This window comes from Chrysemys picta, chromosome 9 (assembly GCF_011386835.1).
Source record: "Chrysemys picta bellii isolate R12L10 chromosome 9, ASM1138683v2, whole genome shotgun sequence".
Classification (NCBI taxonomy): domain Eukaryota; kingdom Metazoa; phylum Chordata; order Testudines; family Emydidae; genus Chrysemys; species Chrysemys picta.
The window spans coordinates 99,821,687-99,837,328 of NC_088799.1; the positions used below are offsets into that span (position 1 = coordinate 99,821,687).

General features: G+C 43.1%; 1 protein-coding gene across 1 annotated transcript in view; it reads right to left on the reverse strand.

The window, feature by feature from the left end:
* Positions 1 to 3,935: 3,935 nt before the first annotated feature.
* Positions 3,936 to 15,642, reverse strand: part of ADGRG4 (adhesion G protein-coupled receptor G4) — a 68,738-nt gene continuing 57,031 nt past the window's right edge. Inside the window, exons 20-25 of the mRNA XM_065556734.1 lie at positions 13,045 to 13,313; positions 11,542 to 11,638; positions 9,957 to 10,246; positions 8,932 to 9,033; positions 5,370 to 5,540; positions 3,936 to 4,472 (exon numbers count right to left, since the gene is read on the reverse strand). Of these exons, the coding sequence (XP_065412806.1) occupies positions 4,381 to 4,472; positions 5,370 to 5,540; positions 8,932 to 9,033; positions 9,957 to 10,246; positions 11,542 to 11,638; positions 13,045 to 13,313 (1,021 nt within the window). The 3' untranslated portion in view covers positions 3,936 to 4,380. The remainder of the gene's footprint in view (positions 4,473 to 5,369; positions 5,541 to 8,931; positions 9,034 to 9,956; positions 10,247 to 11,541; positions 11,639 to 13,044; positions 13,314 to 15,642) is intronic.

A 15,642-nucleotide genomic window follows, 5' to 3' on the forward strand; every position in this document is an offset into this window, starting at 1 on the left:
AGTTAGCATAGTCTTCCCTTTAAATAGAGAAACTTTGTAAAGAAGGGTTTAAATTTATGGAAATAGGTGCTACGTAGTATATTGCGTACACACTGAAGCAAAACAATAGTTTGTTGAGCCCATAAAACTTGAAGCTTGGTCTATGTTACAAAGTTAGTTTGATGTAAGTTGCCTTGTGTTGACCTATTTGTGCATGTGTCTACATTCAGATTTGTGTCTGGCTGGCGTAAGTGTCCCATTATGGTGATGCAGTAATACCACCACCTCAAACAGTGTTGTGCGGTGGACGACCTACTGAAGTTGACACAGTGTGAGTGTGACCTATGTCAACCCTAATATTCCTCCAGCAGCTGTCCCACAATGCCCGACAATGACTTCTCTGGTCACAGTTGTCAACTCCACTGCTCAGGTGCCACAGAAACTGAAAGCCCACCTGTCTTTTAAAAACCCTACTTATTTTTGAAGTGGCTTCTTTTCCTGATTGCCAGCTTAGTAAGCACACCTAGCAACTCTCCTTTGTTGTGTACAACTGCACAGCTGACCAGGCCAGCTCCACACCCTAGACACACCCCTGCCTGGAGTAGACAGGAGGTGTTGGATCTCCTGGGCCTGTGGGGAGAAAAGGCGGTGCAGGCACGGCTACAGACCAGTGATAGAAACGTGGACATCTATGAAAAGCTTGCACAGGGGATGCAGGTGAAAGGATATGACAGGGAACAGCAAAAGTACCCTGTGAAAGTGAAGGTACTACAGCAGGTGTACCACAAGACCAGAGATGCCAATGATCAAACTGGTGGCAAACCAGAGACCTGCTGCTTTTACAGTGAACTGCAGACAGCACCAACACCCTGCAGACCACCATAGATACCTCCGAGGAGCCCGAGACACAGAGCCCTACCGTGATTTGGTGGGGAGAGAAGTCCAGCTACACCACGAGCCAGGATCTTTTTGAGACTCCACCGCAGTCTAGCCAGTCCTACCAGCTGAGTGTAGACAAGCTCGGTGAAGGGGAAGATGTGTATGCATGTATTGTTCCTTACAGTCTTTAAATGTAAAGGTGGTGCCTGGATCAACCCCAAGGTACGGGACACAGGTATCGAATTTTCATAGTTTTACTTGTGTGAGAAGAGGTAGCGATATAACGAACAGAGGGAGAGGTGTTATCTGCTTTTCATTTCCCTGTAGGATTAGATGGGGAGAAGGGAGGGCAGGGCTTGCAGAGCAGTTTGTTTATGTATATAGGGATGTCCCTTGTATCCTTCTGAAAGATCTCAGTGAAACTTTAATGGAGATACACTGCAGTCCTCTCCCAAAGGCTTCTAGGAATGCCAACCTTTCTTTCTCCACAACAGGGCACTTTTTCACACCATTCCACAATGACTTCAGTAGGCACCATTCCAGGAAACAGGCTAGTGCCATATGGGCCTGCGTGGCTTCGGGATGCCAGCAGCAGCTGCCCTCTCTGTGTGCCTTTGTTACCCTCAGGAGTGAGATATCCGCTAAAATCACCACCGCAGTATTCAGTGCCATTGCCCTGTACTTGTACTCATGGAAACAGGCCAAAATTTTATTGAGTCATGTAACTGAACAATTCCCTCCTCATTCCCCCATTCTCTCTCCCCGGCCTCCTGCTCTTGGGAGGCCATACTCACCATGGCTGGGATTGGAGAGCGGTGCTGTGCAGGCACTCCAAAGCAGAAGTGTCAATAAACATGTCTTATTTTAAATTTTTATAGGGATAAGGGAAGGGCATTCTGAAACTTACCTTTTGCTTTTCATTATGACTGTAAATACTATGATACATTTTTCTGTTTTACCATTGTGGTCTTGAGAGATGCCCCCTCCACACCCACAGAACACCTGACCCTAATGATGAGAAAGGAGAGAACTAGGGAGGATATGTTCAGTGAGATCTCGCAAGCCAGTGCTGCATTGGAACAGGGCCTGGAGGGTGAATATGGCAGACAGCATGGAGGAGGAAAGAGCGGACTGGAGAAAATCCCATCAGGAAAAGGAGAGGGAGCTGCACCGGGTTATAATGAGGCTTCTCAGGCAGAAAACACAAATGCTGCAGACTCTTTTTGACTACAGGTCCAACAATCATGGTCTCGTTTCTCTTTGAAATCCATGAAGAACTCCATTTTAGCACCTCCCTACACTTGGCTCTCAACATTCCATGTGGCATCAGGGGTCACCTGCCTAAACCCTACCTCTTCACACCCAAGGACAGTAAGGACAGCATCTCATACACTGTGAGATCCATTGTAGGTGTATGTGAGGCCAAAATGGACTGAAATGGACAGGAAAGTTTTCTGCCTTTCCAGTTTCAAAGTTTTGTTCTGTTCATTTATTTTAGAAGTATGTGTTTTAATTGCACACTCTTCTTTTACACTGTTTTTGGTACACAATAGATGTCTATTGGGGGAAATTAATTCATCTTTATTACTTCACAACGTATACTACAGAATGCCTAGTGCCACTCAAAGCACCTACTCCTTGTAATTGTACAGGACCATAGAATTCATAGGTTCAGTGAAAAACAGTGTAATAATTATAATGTACAGCAAGCACCACAGAATTCATAGGTGCATTAAAAGATAGTGTGGTATTCTTGCATGTACACCAAGCACTCCACAGTTCCTAACCACCCTCAAAACTACAGGGCCAGGCAGAGCACGCTCTACCATACCACATTACTGTGGCTGGTGGTTAAGGTGCTTCTCTAGGCCACCCTCAGCCACATAATGTCCACTGTGTCTGGCTGTTCTAACTCACCAAACAGCTGCTCCACTTTCACCCCAGCAGAAACTTTTCTACCTTTGTCTCACAGATACCATGTAGGACACAGCAGGCAGCTGTAACCATTGAGATATTTTTCTCTCTCAATCCAGTCTTGTGAGTAAACAATGCCAGCATCCCAGCTGTCATTCTGCACCTGCAAAGCCATCTTTTCTTGATTCTGTCAAGGTTGCTGGTGTATAGTTTCATGAGCAAGGCGTAAGCTGGGTCCAGCCAAGATCACTACTCACATTTCACCATTGCCAGTAGTAATCCATCGGTCATGAAAGAATGTCCCTGCTTGCAAGCGTCGGCGCAGTCCTGTGTTCTTAAAGATACGAGTGTCATACACCTTCCCTTAACAGCCCACGTGATATCCGTGAAACGTCTCCCATGATCCACCAACACTTGCATAACCATATCAAAATAGCCCTTTCTGTTGATGTACTCTGTGGCAAGATGGACTGATGCCAAATAGGGATGTGCAGGCTGGTTGTCACCCCAACAGGGCCACCCGGGGGTGGGGGGGCAAGTGGGGCAATTTGTCCCGGGCCCTACAGGGGCCCCCACGAGAGTTTTTCGGGGGCCCTGGAGCGGGGTCCTTCACTCGCTCTGTGGGCCCCGGAAAACTCTTGCGGGTCCCAGGCCCCCGGAGCCTCTTCCGCTCCGGGTCTTCGGCGGCAATTTGGCTGCGGGGGGGTCCTTCCGCTCTGGAACCCGCCGCCGAAGACCCCAGGCCTCCTGAATCCTCTGGGCGGCCCTGCACCCCAACACAGGTCAGAAACCCCATAGCTCCAAGTCCATCCATGCACATTGCCAAGACAGTTCTGCATAACAGGAGATGATTAATGGCCCTGCACACTTGCATGGCAACAGCCCTCACTGGATTTTCCAACTCCAAAATGATTTTCCACTGACCAGTAGCAATCTGGCATTGCAGGCTTCCAGAGTGCAATTGCTACTCACGTCTCAGCATGCGTGTGAGCAATATACTAACTGCAGCGGCTTTACACTGATCTAACTTACATCGACCAAAGTATATAGTGTAGACATGGCCTCACAATCCATAAGGTTTGCCACTCCCTAAAAATGAGACATTTTTATACATCCAGGGTTATTGTTTCATGCTCTTCTTACTGGGAAACTCCACGCCTATGTTTTTTACCAGTTCTGCATTTTATTAATTGTAAGTTAAGTATAGCTTTTGGATCCGAAAATGGTTTGATATGCTGATGCTAATTAACAATTAAATCAGACAGTTACAAAAATCATTAATGGATCTTTGTGTCACATACATCATCATTCAGCAGCATTCCATTATGAAATCAAGACTTAACATCAGGGGCTTGATACTGCAACCACCACATACACGAGAGGGCCAAATTCTCCCCACATGTGCAGGAATGCAACCCCTTGAAGCCAAAAGGGTTGCATGAGCAGGACTTTAGCCCTATAACAATCTTCAGAATGCTTATTTTATAATTAAATAAATACTAGGATAAACATTTATTTGTACAGGCCACAAAATAGACAGTCTTCAGCTAAGCAGAAAAAATAGGTTGGGTATCACTGCAAAAACTTAGTTTTCTGCGTACTGTGCAGTTATATATCCACAGGTGATATTCTTCTTGCCCGAGGATGTTTTCCCTGATAAGCAGATGGAGTTACAGAGCCCGGGTTGTATTGCACCTCAGCTAGGCAAAATGAATAAAGGATCATTTTCAGTAACCATGGTTTGATTCCCTTGTTTACATGTTTAAAAATACAGATTTCTATGTAATGCTCTCATTACAACAAACCTTTCCAAATAAGAGGGAGAACAGAATATCACTATGCTTTAACTTCCTTGGGAGAGAAAGAAAGTAGGCCTGTTTCAAAAATGATGAATGATTTTGCATGCCAAACGTTAGACTCCTTTTCTGGAGTGTGAGTGCTTAGCACTTTCTGAAAATCAGACCCCTTTAAGGTGTAACTCTCCTGCTGGGATTCTTTTGGGTTGAAGATGCCCCTAATTGGCAAAGAGCTGGCAAAGCTCACTCCTGTGCAACCCCCAGTATATGTAACATGTTGGGAATGGAAGGGGGCGAACCCAGAGTAGAATTCACTTCTGCAATTTCTTGAGGACTCTTGTCAGATGGCATAAATTAGAATAGCCCTCGTCTGTACTTAGCGGTAAGTCCATAGCCAGCTCTTTGGTAACCTTCCAACTCTGCTGTGCCTAGCAGAAGCTGGCTGTAACAGAACCCCTAGCCTGAAGTCTGAGTCTGACATAGACACGGTAGCAACATTTTTCTATTTCCACAGCTTGGGCTTGTTACATTCTGATTTTATAAAAATCATAGAATATCAGGGTTGGAAGGGACCTCAGGAGGTCATCTAGTCCAACCCCCTGCCTAAAGCAGGACCAATCCCCAACTAAATCATCCCAGCCAGGGCTTTGTCAAGCCTGACCTTAATAAACCTCTAAGGAAGGAGATTCCACCACCTCCCTAGGTAACCCATTCCAGTGCTTCACCACCCTCCTAGTGAAAAAGTTTTTCCTAATATCCAACCTAAACCTCCCCCAGAGGTGCACATTACTTTCCTTTTACCTGCTCTCAAGTCCATATCCAAAGATGTCTCCGGTAAGGAGCCTGAACCATTGGAAGTTGAGCTTGTTGCATTAGACTTCAGAGACTTGGTTGATTTCAAAGAATGCGATGATAGTTTATGCTCTAAATTTCTTGGTTTATATCCAGCAGATGTTCCTGCCCTGCTCCAATCTGAAATTACAGAGTGGTGAGTTTGGAAATAAAAGGCCATATAAGAGATAATATTTTGGGTGCAGTTAGTTAGGTCACTATATCATGAGATGCAGCTGATTACTCCATGGCACTCCGAGTGGTTTCCTGAGATAGTAGAGTTTGGAAATAGGTACTGTGTAATACACTCACAACTACACTACACAGGAATCAATCTCTGTACATTGGGGAAATGTTTCCAGTACTATATAACATATATACTAATTCTCCTGAGTGGGTCTCTGGTGGAGACATATATTACAGTTTGGTCACTCTGGGCTGGAGTTTTGTTGGCATTTATTGCAGATGGAAATGATCTTGCGTTGATAAACCTGATTTTGAAGTGTAAGCACCCAAAAGATGTAATTGTCCCATTGCTTTCTTGTGCCCTTCTAGGTATATTTCATTAGACGCTCCTCCATAGACTGTCTCTTTGGTGAATTATTTGCATAACTATAAAATAAAATTTCCTCTCTGTGTTCTTTTTTAAACACTATTTATAATATACTGTGATGCATGTAAGAACATTTGCAACACACTTTCCTCTTCTGCCTTTATTCCTTTCGGTGTGTTAGCCCTCCTGTTGTAAATCTTCAAATATGTCTATTACATCTGTCTGTGTTCTGAGTGTTAATATATAATCACACACCCAAGGCTACATTGTGCCTAGCCAAAAAACCCCCCCCCCAAAAAAGTGACATTAATCTTGAGAAAGATTTCAATAAAATGAGAAATAAAATTTCATAGATTGAAAGATCAGAAGGAACCATTGTGATCATCTAGTTTGACCTCCTGTATAACACAGGCCATAGAACTTTCCCAAAATACTTCCTGGAGCAGATCTTTTATTAATCCCTAAATGCATGACCTTGCACTTTTCACTATTAACTGTCATCCTATTACTTTTACTCCAGTTTACAAGGTCATCCAGATCTTCCTGTATGATATCCCGGTCCTTCTCTGTATTGGCAATACCTCCCAGCTTTGTGTCATCCACAAACTTTATTAGCACATTCCCACTTTTTGTGCCACGGTCAGTAATAAAAAGATTAAATAAAATTGGTCCCAAAACTGATCCCTGAGGAACTCCACTAGTAACCTCCCTCCAGCCTGACAGTTCACCTTTCAATATGACCTGTTGTAGTCTCCCCTTTAACCGGTTCCTTATCCACCTTTCAGTTTTCATATTGATCCCCAACTTTTCCAGTTTAGCTAATAATTCCCCATGTGGAACTGTATCAAATGCCTTACTGAAATTGAGGTAAATTAGATCCACTGCATTTCCTTTGTCTAAAAAATCTGTTACCTTCTCAAAGAAGGAGATCAGGTTGTTTTGGCATAATCTACCTTTTGTAAAACCATGTTGTATTTTGTCCCAATTACCATTGACCTCAATGTCCTTAACTACTTTCTCCTTCAAAATTTTTTCCAAGACCTTGCATACTCCAGATGTCAAACTAACAGGCCTGTAGTTACCCGGATCACTTTTTTTTCCTTTCTTAAAAATAGGAACTATGTTAGCAATTCTCCGATCATATGGTACAACGCCTGAGTTTACAGATTCATTAAAAATTCTTGCTAATGGGCTTGCAATTTCATGTGCCAGTTCCTTTAATATTCTTGGCTGAAGATGATCTGTGCCCCCCGATTTAGTCCCATTAAGCTGTTCAAGTTTGGCTTCTACCTTGCATATGGTAATATCTACCTCCATATCCTCATTCCCATTTGTCACCCTATCATTATCCCTGAGCACCTCATTAGTCTCATTAAAGACTGAGGCAACGTATTTGTTTAGATATTGGGCCATGCCTAGATTATCCTTAACCGCCTCTCCAACCTCAGTGTTTAGCGGTCCCACTTCTTCCTTCTTTGTTTTCTTCTTATTTACATGGCTATAGAATCTTTTACTATTGGTTTTAATTCCCTTTGCAAGGTCCAACTCTACATGGCTTTTGGCTTTTCTCACTTTATCTCTACACGTTCTGACCTCAATAAGGTAGCTTTCCTTGCTGATCCCTCCCATCTTCCACTCCTTGTAGGCTTTCTGCTTTTTCCTAATCACCTCTCTGAGATGCTTGCTCATCTAGCTTGGTCTACAACTCCTGCCTCCTCACCACACACTGTCCCAGAGAGGAGCAGAAGAGAAGTCCTCCAAGCGGCTAAGAGTGGCTGCAGCAGAAGCAGCCAATTAGAGGGGCTGCAGGAATGGCCAATCAGGGGCCAGGAGGGCCATATAAAAAGGAGCAGCAGAGACCGATTCAGTCAGTTACTGCCTGGAGCTGGAAGAGAGAGTTCCTGGCTGGCTGAAAGTACCGTAGGGACAGCCACAGACAGCTCAGTCTGGGCAGGGTCCAGGGGAACTAAGATGGAGCTCCTGGCTGGCTGCTGGGATGGAGCTCCTGGCTGGCTGCTGGGATGGAGCCCAGGGAGGGCTGCAGGAAATCAGTGCCCCCAGGGAGGAAGCCTTGGGGGTACAGCCCCAGAGTAGGGCCAAAAGAGGGTAAACCCCTGGAAGAGGTTTGTTCTGTTCCACTTACAGACAGTGTGTGTGACTTCTCTGGAAGGCTGAACCACTGAAGACCTGCCAAAGAAGCCATTAACCAAGGGGAGAGCTTGTGAGAGGTGGTGGGTACCACCCCATTATCACAAACTGAGAAACTGCAAGCACGTGCACCTGACCAGAGGGGCACTTGTGAGAGGTGGTGCTGACCCCATTACACAGCCTTTAAAAATATGCCGAAGATTTTTGCATGCTCAAAATTTCAGATTTGTATAAGCAAACTGCATTTGCTGTAATTATTGAATTCTGTATAAAAATACCATCTGTACATACAATAAACCATTGCAGCTGCAGTTTCAGAGGTGAGGCTGAAGCTGTTTTGAAAATCTGTCCTGTATCTATATGCTGTCACCACATTAGCTATTGATTCTATAAATCAAGGTCCAATCTATGAAGAATTCATGGAGGAACGTTAAGACCTAACACTTTTCCACTGTAGCAAGGGAATTGTGGAAAACCTGTACATTGGGACACCTCACCTTTCTGGTGTAGAATGGATGTGACATCAGTGGCAGACCTTGTAAGGGGTGTATTTGTAAAGCATTTTGAGAACCTTGGATGGCAAGTGCCACAGAAGTGCAGTATATAAAGACAGCAACACTAAGCATTTTCATATTCAAGTCAATTCAGATATTTTAGGAGAAATTATTAGGTAAAAATATACTGCAATTGATCCTTCACTGTAGCTTACTCAATCTTAAATGCCAGAATAGGAGCAGTACTTTTGTGACACAAAAGCATTTCCATTTTAATTCTTATGCCATTAATAGCTTAAAAATGAGTCAAGCAAAACAATAAACCTAAGTGTCTTACCAGAATAATTATTGAGCCGAAACCTCCCCCAGCAAAAGTGCACTTGGCACTGCTTCCTCACTGTCTCTTTCATCAGGCAATGATATACAAAGATAAAAAGCCCTAAAAGAAGAAGGAACACAAAAATCAGTATTTTTCATATTGATTCCCCAGCCTCCTGCCTCATTTCTGAAGCTTTCATGCTCTCTTCAATCACAGACATATACAGCACAGAGTTTGGCTAGTGGACCTTGCCCACATGTTCAAGGTCTAACTGATTCTCTGTATTTAGGGTTGTGAAGGAATTTTCCCTCAAGTCAGACTGGCAGAGACCCTCTGCAGCATGGGGCACTTGCTTGTTTGAACTAGAGTAAATGGCTGATTCTCTGTAACTTGAAGTCTTTAAATCAAGATTTGAGGACTTAATAACTCAGCCAGAGGTTATGGGCCTATTGCAGAAGTGGATGTGTGAGGTTCTCTGGCCTACGATGTGCAGGAAGTCAGACTAGATGATCATGATGGTACCTTCTGGCCTTAAAGTGTATGAATCTTTGAGAGAGGCAGATCCACAGCCTATATTATATTAGCACAGAACTTATTGAGGGCTATTCTTCTCTTCCTTAATGCCCATGAGTTAACAGATTACTAAAAGAGTCCCCGTCTGATTTGATATTAGGGCAGACATTCTTGGCAATCTGCTAGTCACTGCAAAATCCAAGCATGCATTTCTATGCCCAGATGAAATGGATTGTGTCTGTGTCCCTGAAAAGGGCATAGATTGGGACCTGTATTTCAAAGGCATTACCACAAGTCCTTACATACTAGTATTGAATTGTGGCAGTGATATATAAAGTTCAGGATGATATCTCACTAACTCAAAAGGATTTTTATTATTAAACTCTCCAAACTTCCAAATGATACAAACAAAACTACTTAACCACCCCAGTTTGGGTTGGTAAGATGACAATCTGAATGTATTTATATATCACACCCATAAACTGATAAAAATACACCATATTGCTATCAGCATCTCATGCAGAAGTTACCTTGCAGTGTGTTACAAATGGTGAAGACATACAAGAAAAAAATCCTTGCTGATCCCCAGGCAAAAAAGGCAAAACCCCAGGTTAAGCCGAGTAAGAATGTCAGGCTGACCGTGCTCCGCAGATCATGGAGAAAGCCCTGCTTCCAGTTCTTGGATTTTATTTGCTGCTTTGATTTCACGATACGAATTTGAAGAAGAACATTGATGAACATCATTATGTTAATCAGAAATATTAAGCAGAAATAGGCGACAACGGAGATGTAAAAGACAACATCATCTTGAATCCAGCAACTACAGGAAAGGGGAAGAACATAGAAAGTTGAAAATAACTAATTAGGGAGCTATTCTGTTATCAATACAGCACATGGATGGGCATTGGTTAGAATTTCCTCAGATGATGTGTCAGTAGCAGATTCCTGCTTCCCCCTTGCTCCAGTGTGGTAGGAATAGTGCCTCTGATACATAATTCCCTCCCCGTTCTGATCATGAGATGCCATAGCTATGGGCTGCCCCTGTCTGGTCAGATTGTAAATACACAATTTATTATTACTGGAATGGTACCATCCTAGATAGAGCATGGCAAAAAGCAAGTGGGAGTATTCCTGATGTAAACACTATTTCAGAAGAAAGGCTAAAAGAGTAGCTTATTCTCACTGGAAAAGTAGAAAGGTTGATGTGATCTAACTGAAGAATTCAAAATTACGAGCGGTTTGATAATGACAAAGGAGATACAGGAATGAGAAAAGTTCAAAAACCTGGGGAATTAACATAAGCATGTGGAACACCGGACCAAATTATTTTTATAGAGACTTCACTGAACACATGGAATAGGTTTGATGTCTTGATTTACTCCAATCAGCCTTCCAAGAGGACAACTGGGGACAAAAAACCTAATTGGCTTCAAGACTGATCTTGACAAGTTTATGGAGGGGATGGTATGATGAGACTGGCTACATGCCATTGTAGGCAATCTGCAACTGCTAGTAGCAAAAACCCCCAATGGCAGGCGATGGGACACTAGACGGGGAGGACTCTGAGTTACTACAGAGAATTCTTTCCCAAGTATCTGGCTGTCGGGTCATGCCGACATACTCAAATCCAACTGATCACTATATTTTGGGTCGGGAAGGATTTTTCTTTGTGTCAGATTGGCAGAGATCATGGGGTTGTTTTGCCTTCCTCTGCAGCATGGGGCAAGGGTCATTTCCAGGTTTCAACTAGTGTAAATGGTGGATTCTCTGTAACTTGAAGTCTTTAAATCATGATTTGAGGACTTCGGTAATTCAGCCAAAAGTTAAGGGTCCTCTATTACAGGAGTGGTCCTCTATTACAGGAGTGGTTCTGTATTACAGGTTCTGTGACCTCAGCCTGCAATGCGCAGAAGGTCAGACTACATGGTCATGATGGTCTTTTCTGGCCTTAAGAGTCTATGAGATTATGTTAATGTGTTCCAGAAGCAAAGAGATTCTCCACAAAGAAAGAGGAATTGACACTCAAAGTGGCAAAGTAAAGAGAAGGAGATTAGCATGAACTAGAAGAAATAAAAGGAGACAAGATGTTGGACCAATTCCTTCAAATATACTTACAAAAAAGTGAATGAGTTCTGGTTTTTAGAAACTGATCCGTTGCCATAAAAGTCCACATTTATAATGAGGAGAGTAGCAACTACAACAGCTGGTATCCCTAATAGCAGGGGAGATAAGAGAGAGAGAGAGATTTTAAGCCAAAAAAAAAAAAAGGAAATCTGGAAGTGGGAGACATCCAATCTCCTAATCTCTTCTGGGTGTGAGAGTCCATGATTAATAATTACAGCAATGATACAGATGTGTGGATCAAGGTCTCTTCTCAATAACACACCTGAAGGCTCTGCTGAAATCATGTGCAGCAGAGCAGGATTGTCCCTTTATTTATTTATGCAAACTGCAGATGAGTAGGCATAAAATGTCTTTGTTTGCAAAATGTTTGAGTTCTCAAACATCTCCAGAAGGGATCCACTCTGCTAAAATAATAGCTCAGACACAACCCTTACTAATTATTAGAAACATCTTAGAATGGCAAAAGACAAATTTGTAGTAGCACCCAGTGTAACAGTCTAATGAGGTTGACATTTTTCAAACAGTACTTGTTCACAAATCTTCAGTGCCACTCCTTTCCTGTTTACCATGTTCCTTTCAGCTCCTGTTTTTGTTGTTTGCCAGACGGATTGTTACAGACATCACCCCTGCTAAGAGCTGTGCCTAAACAAGAGTTCTTGTAAGGCTAATAATCAGCGTAGTTGTGTGCAAAATCTAATGACGGAGATGGTGATGTACATGTGGTATTTAAAAATAGTCACTGAGTTTAGCAACTATCCAGGCAGCTCAACAGAACTACAATCATTGCATCAAATTCTGCCCTTTTTTAATGCAAACCTGCTTGTTAGCCCCTTTCTGCCAGTCTTCCCTACTAATGGCTACATGATGCCTTTGGTGCCCAGTTGTTTGGAGGGATGGGGCCATGCTGCTGCCGGAGTCCCCCAAAAATATTCTGAGTGAGACCCAGCATTCACTCACAGGGCTCCCTGGAAGTGCATGTTGGAGTGGCAGCTACAGGACACTGTCCTTGGAGATGGAGAGAGTGATCCCCCTCTACCTGGCCACAGGATGGAGACGGGCCATGGTTCTGCCCCCATGCTGCCTTCATTCAGGCAGCTGGCATGCATAGAATCACTAGGACCCCTCATTGTGAGTGATCCCTGTGCAGGCGCACAAGAGGTTGGGAAAGAAGCTCATTAAGTCCCCTCTCTCTTTGTATATCCATGGAGGGGTCCAATAACAGTCTTGCTCCAGCAAAGCAGGGCTGGGTGATGCCGATCCATGAAGATACTGCCTTGGAGGCACAGTACAGAGCCACATGCCCGTATGTGTGTGCAGAAAAGGAGCGGCAAGGACTATCTGCTACACTCCCATGTCCAGGAGTAGCTGTCAGCAGGACCTGTCTGGGCTAAGGAATCTTTCCTGTACGGGTGCAGTGCATTTTCACGTAAGGAAAGCCTACATTAGAGCAGTATACCAAGCACAGATATCAAGAGAGACAAGCTGCTTACTTACCCCACCCAGCAATGCAGAATTTCAGTATATAGTTTGGAATGTATAGACTGAAGACTTTGATGAAAGCAAAGTACATGTGAAGAGATTCCAGGCCCATCCATGTGAAGGCTGCAAGCAGAAAATAATGAAGGAACACAGCCACTGTGATACACAGGCCATGGTTGTTAAATGACGACAGCCAGGAATTGACCAGGAATACCAGGTTTAGCATCAGCAGTGCAGTGCAGAGATTTAGCAGGATTTTTGAAGGATAATCTCTGCGAAGCTTGCTAAAATAAAAGTGAAAAGAAATGAATTTTTCCAATATTGTCATTGTGCAGTTGCACTTGCTGCCAATTAATGAAAGGTTATCACATTTTGTTCTCTAGCAGGAGGTAATAAAAATGTGTATTCAGTAGCCTAAGTGACTTATAACTAAGCTTCATAAAAACTTGTTTTTAATTAAAAACACTCCCCTAGTATCTAACATCAGGGCATACCCTACACACTAATTTATTCCAATAACATAGAATTCAATTCCCTGCTGTTTCCATTCTGCAAAGGCTGAGAGTATATATTATCCATGTTCCGGGGAGCATTCTACAATTGGCATGACTGCAGTGAGTGGAAAAGACAAAGAACTTCATTGTCTTACAGCCATAGCCCATGTTTTACTCAATACAATATTATTATTTGTATTATGATAGCACCTAAAGACCCCTCCTGAGATTAGAGCCACATTGCGCTGGCACTATAGAAACACAGAGTAAAAGACACGCCTTGCCTCAAAGAATTTATAACTTAAACACAAGACAGACAAAGGATCGGAGAAGGACTGTGTAAATAGCTCTATTGTACAGATGGGGGAACTAAGCCACAGAGAGATTTAGTGACTTGCCCTGAGCTCCCTATTGTGTCCAGGTCTCTTGAGTCCTATTCCAGTGTCTTCAACACAACACCATCCTTCCTCTTCACAAATTTAAAAAGATTTACTTTTTAATCTTTCTATGGGGAAAGAACATGAACCTGTTTAGGTGGTTATGAGGAGTTACCACCTCTTACCATCCATCAAATAGTAAGTATATCCTGCATTGGCACTTTATTCCTTATAACTGTGAGCAGGTAAGAAGTACAAGACCAGATTTTCAGGTGTGTATGTATATTAAAGTGCACACAAAAATGCATGCTCCGTTATTGTGATTATGCACACCAAAAGAATATTTTCAAATGCTAAGCAAAGGATAGTTGTTTAGATGCTTAAATAGGTACTTCTGTGCACAAAAACACCTAGTTTGCAAGTAGTTATAGTAACTGCAACTGCATGTGCACTTTTCTGGTAATTTGGCCAATAGTGTCTAGTCCAGAAGTGTCAGTTCACCTTTTGTTTGAGAGGTTTACATATACAAACAAATGTACATTGAGGAGAATAAAATAGCAAAAACACAGTGAAGAGAAAAATCCACACATGGAAAGGAACTCCTTGAAACTGAAAGGATTGCAGACAGACTTTTAAATTAGAAAGACAAATAAAAAAATAATGAAAAAGCAAGAAGAAATGGAGGTCTAAAATCTACAATGCTACTATACAATTGTGACCTTTTTTTCAGTCTAAATTAATTCTTGTGGTTTTCTACATGTGGAAAGAGCCTGGAATAACAATTGCTGAAGATCTATTGTGCACTAGCTCTCTAGTTAGTGGGGAATAGCTATTATGCTTTAAATTTACACACTAGCTATTTCACAGTAACTTCCCTGTGAGTCCCCATGTAGACAAACACTTCTTTCCAAAAGAGCCTCCTATAGTTCTCCATAACTTTGCTTCATCATCATTCAGTTGGTATTTTAGTTCATCAAAATACACAAAACACATGAGTATTTCTATTCCACCCCATTGAATATCTTTTCAGCACTCTAAGGGTATGTCTACACTACCCGCCGGATGGGCGGGCAGCGATTGATCCAGCGGGGATTGATTGGGGCGATAAATAGACCCCCAAGTGCTCTCCTGTCAATTCCTGTACTCCAGCGCTGCAAGCGGTGCAGGCAGAGTTGACGGGGGAGCGGCAGCAGTCGACTCACCGCGGTGAAGACACCACGGTAAGTCGATCTAAGTACGTCGACTTCAGCTACGTTATTCACGTAGCTGAAGTTGCGTAACTTAGATCGATCCCCCTCCCTCCCGTGTAGATCAGGGCTAAGACACTGCAATGGCAGAGTGATCCCCCTTCCTGGCAGACCGGATACACATTTACACTCAGAGCCCTTTATGTTGCCCTTTGAGAATAAGGCCTCATTGTAAATCTGTCGGACCCCTCATGGAGGATAGCCATTGATGAACCTAGTAGCCAAGATGGTCAGGGCTGCAACCCCATGCTCTGGATTTCCTTAGGCCTCTGACTGCCAGATGCTGGGACTGGATGACAGCGGATGGATCACTGATGATTGCCCTGTTCTGTTCATTCCTTTTGAAGCATCTGGCACTGGCCACTGTCAGAAGAGCGGACACAGTGCTAGATGGACCATTGTCTGACCCAGCATAGCCATTCTTACGTTCTCATAATCTGTGCGTACCATTTTTTCAGGATAACATAAGGCCCTACATTATTGGAGACTTTTCCC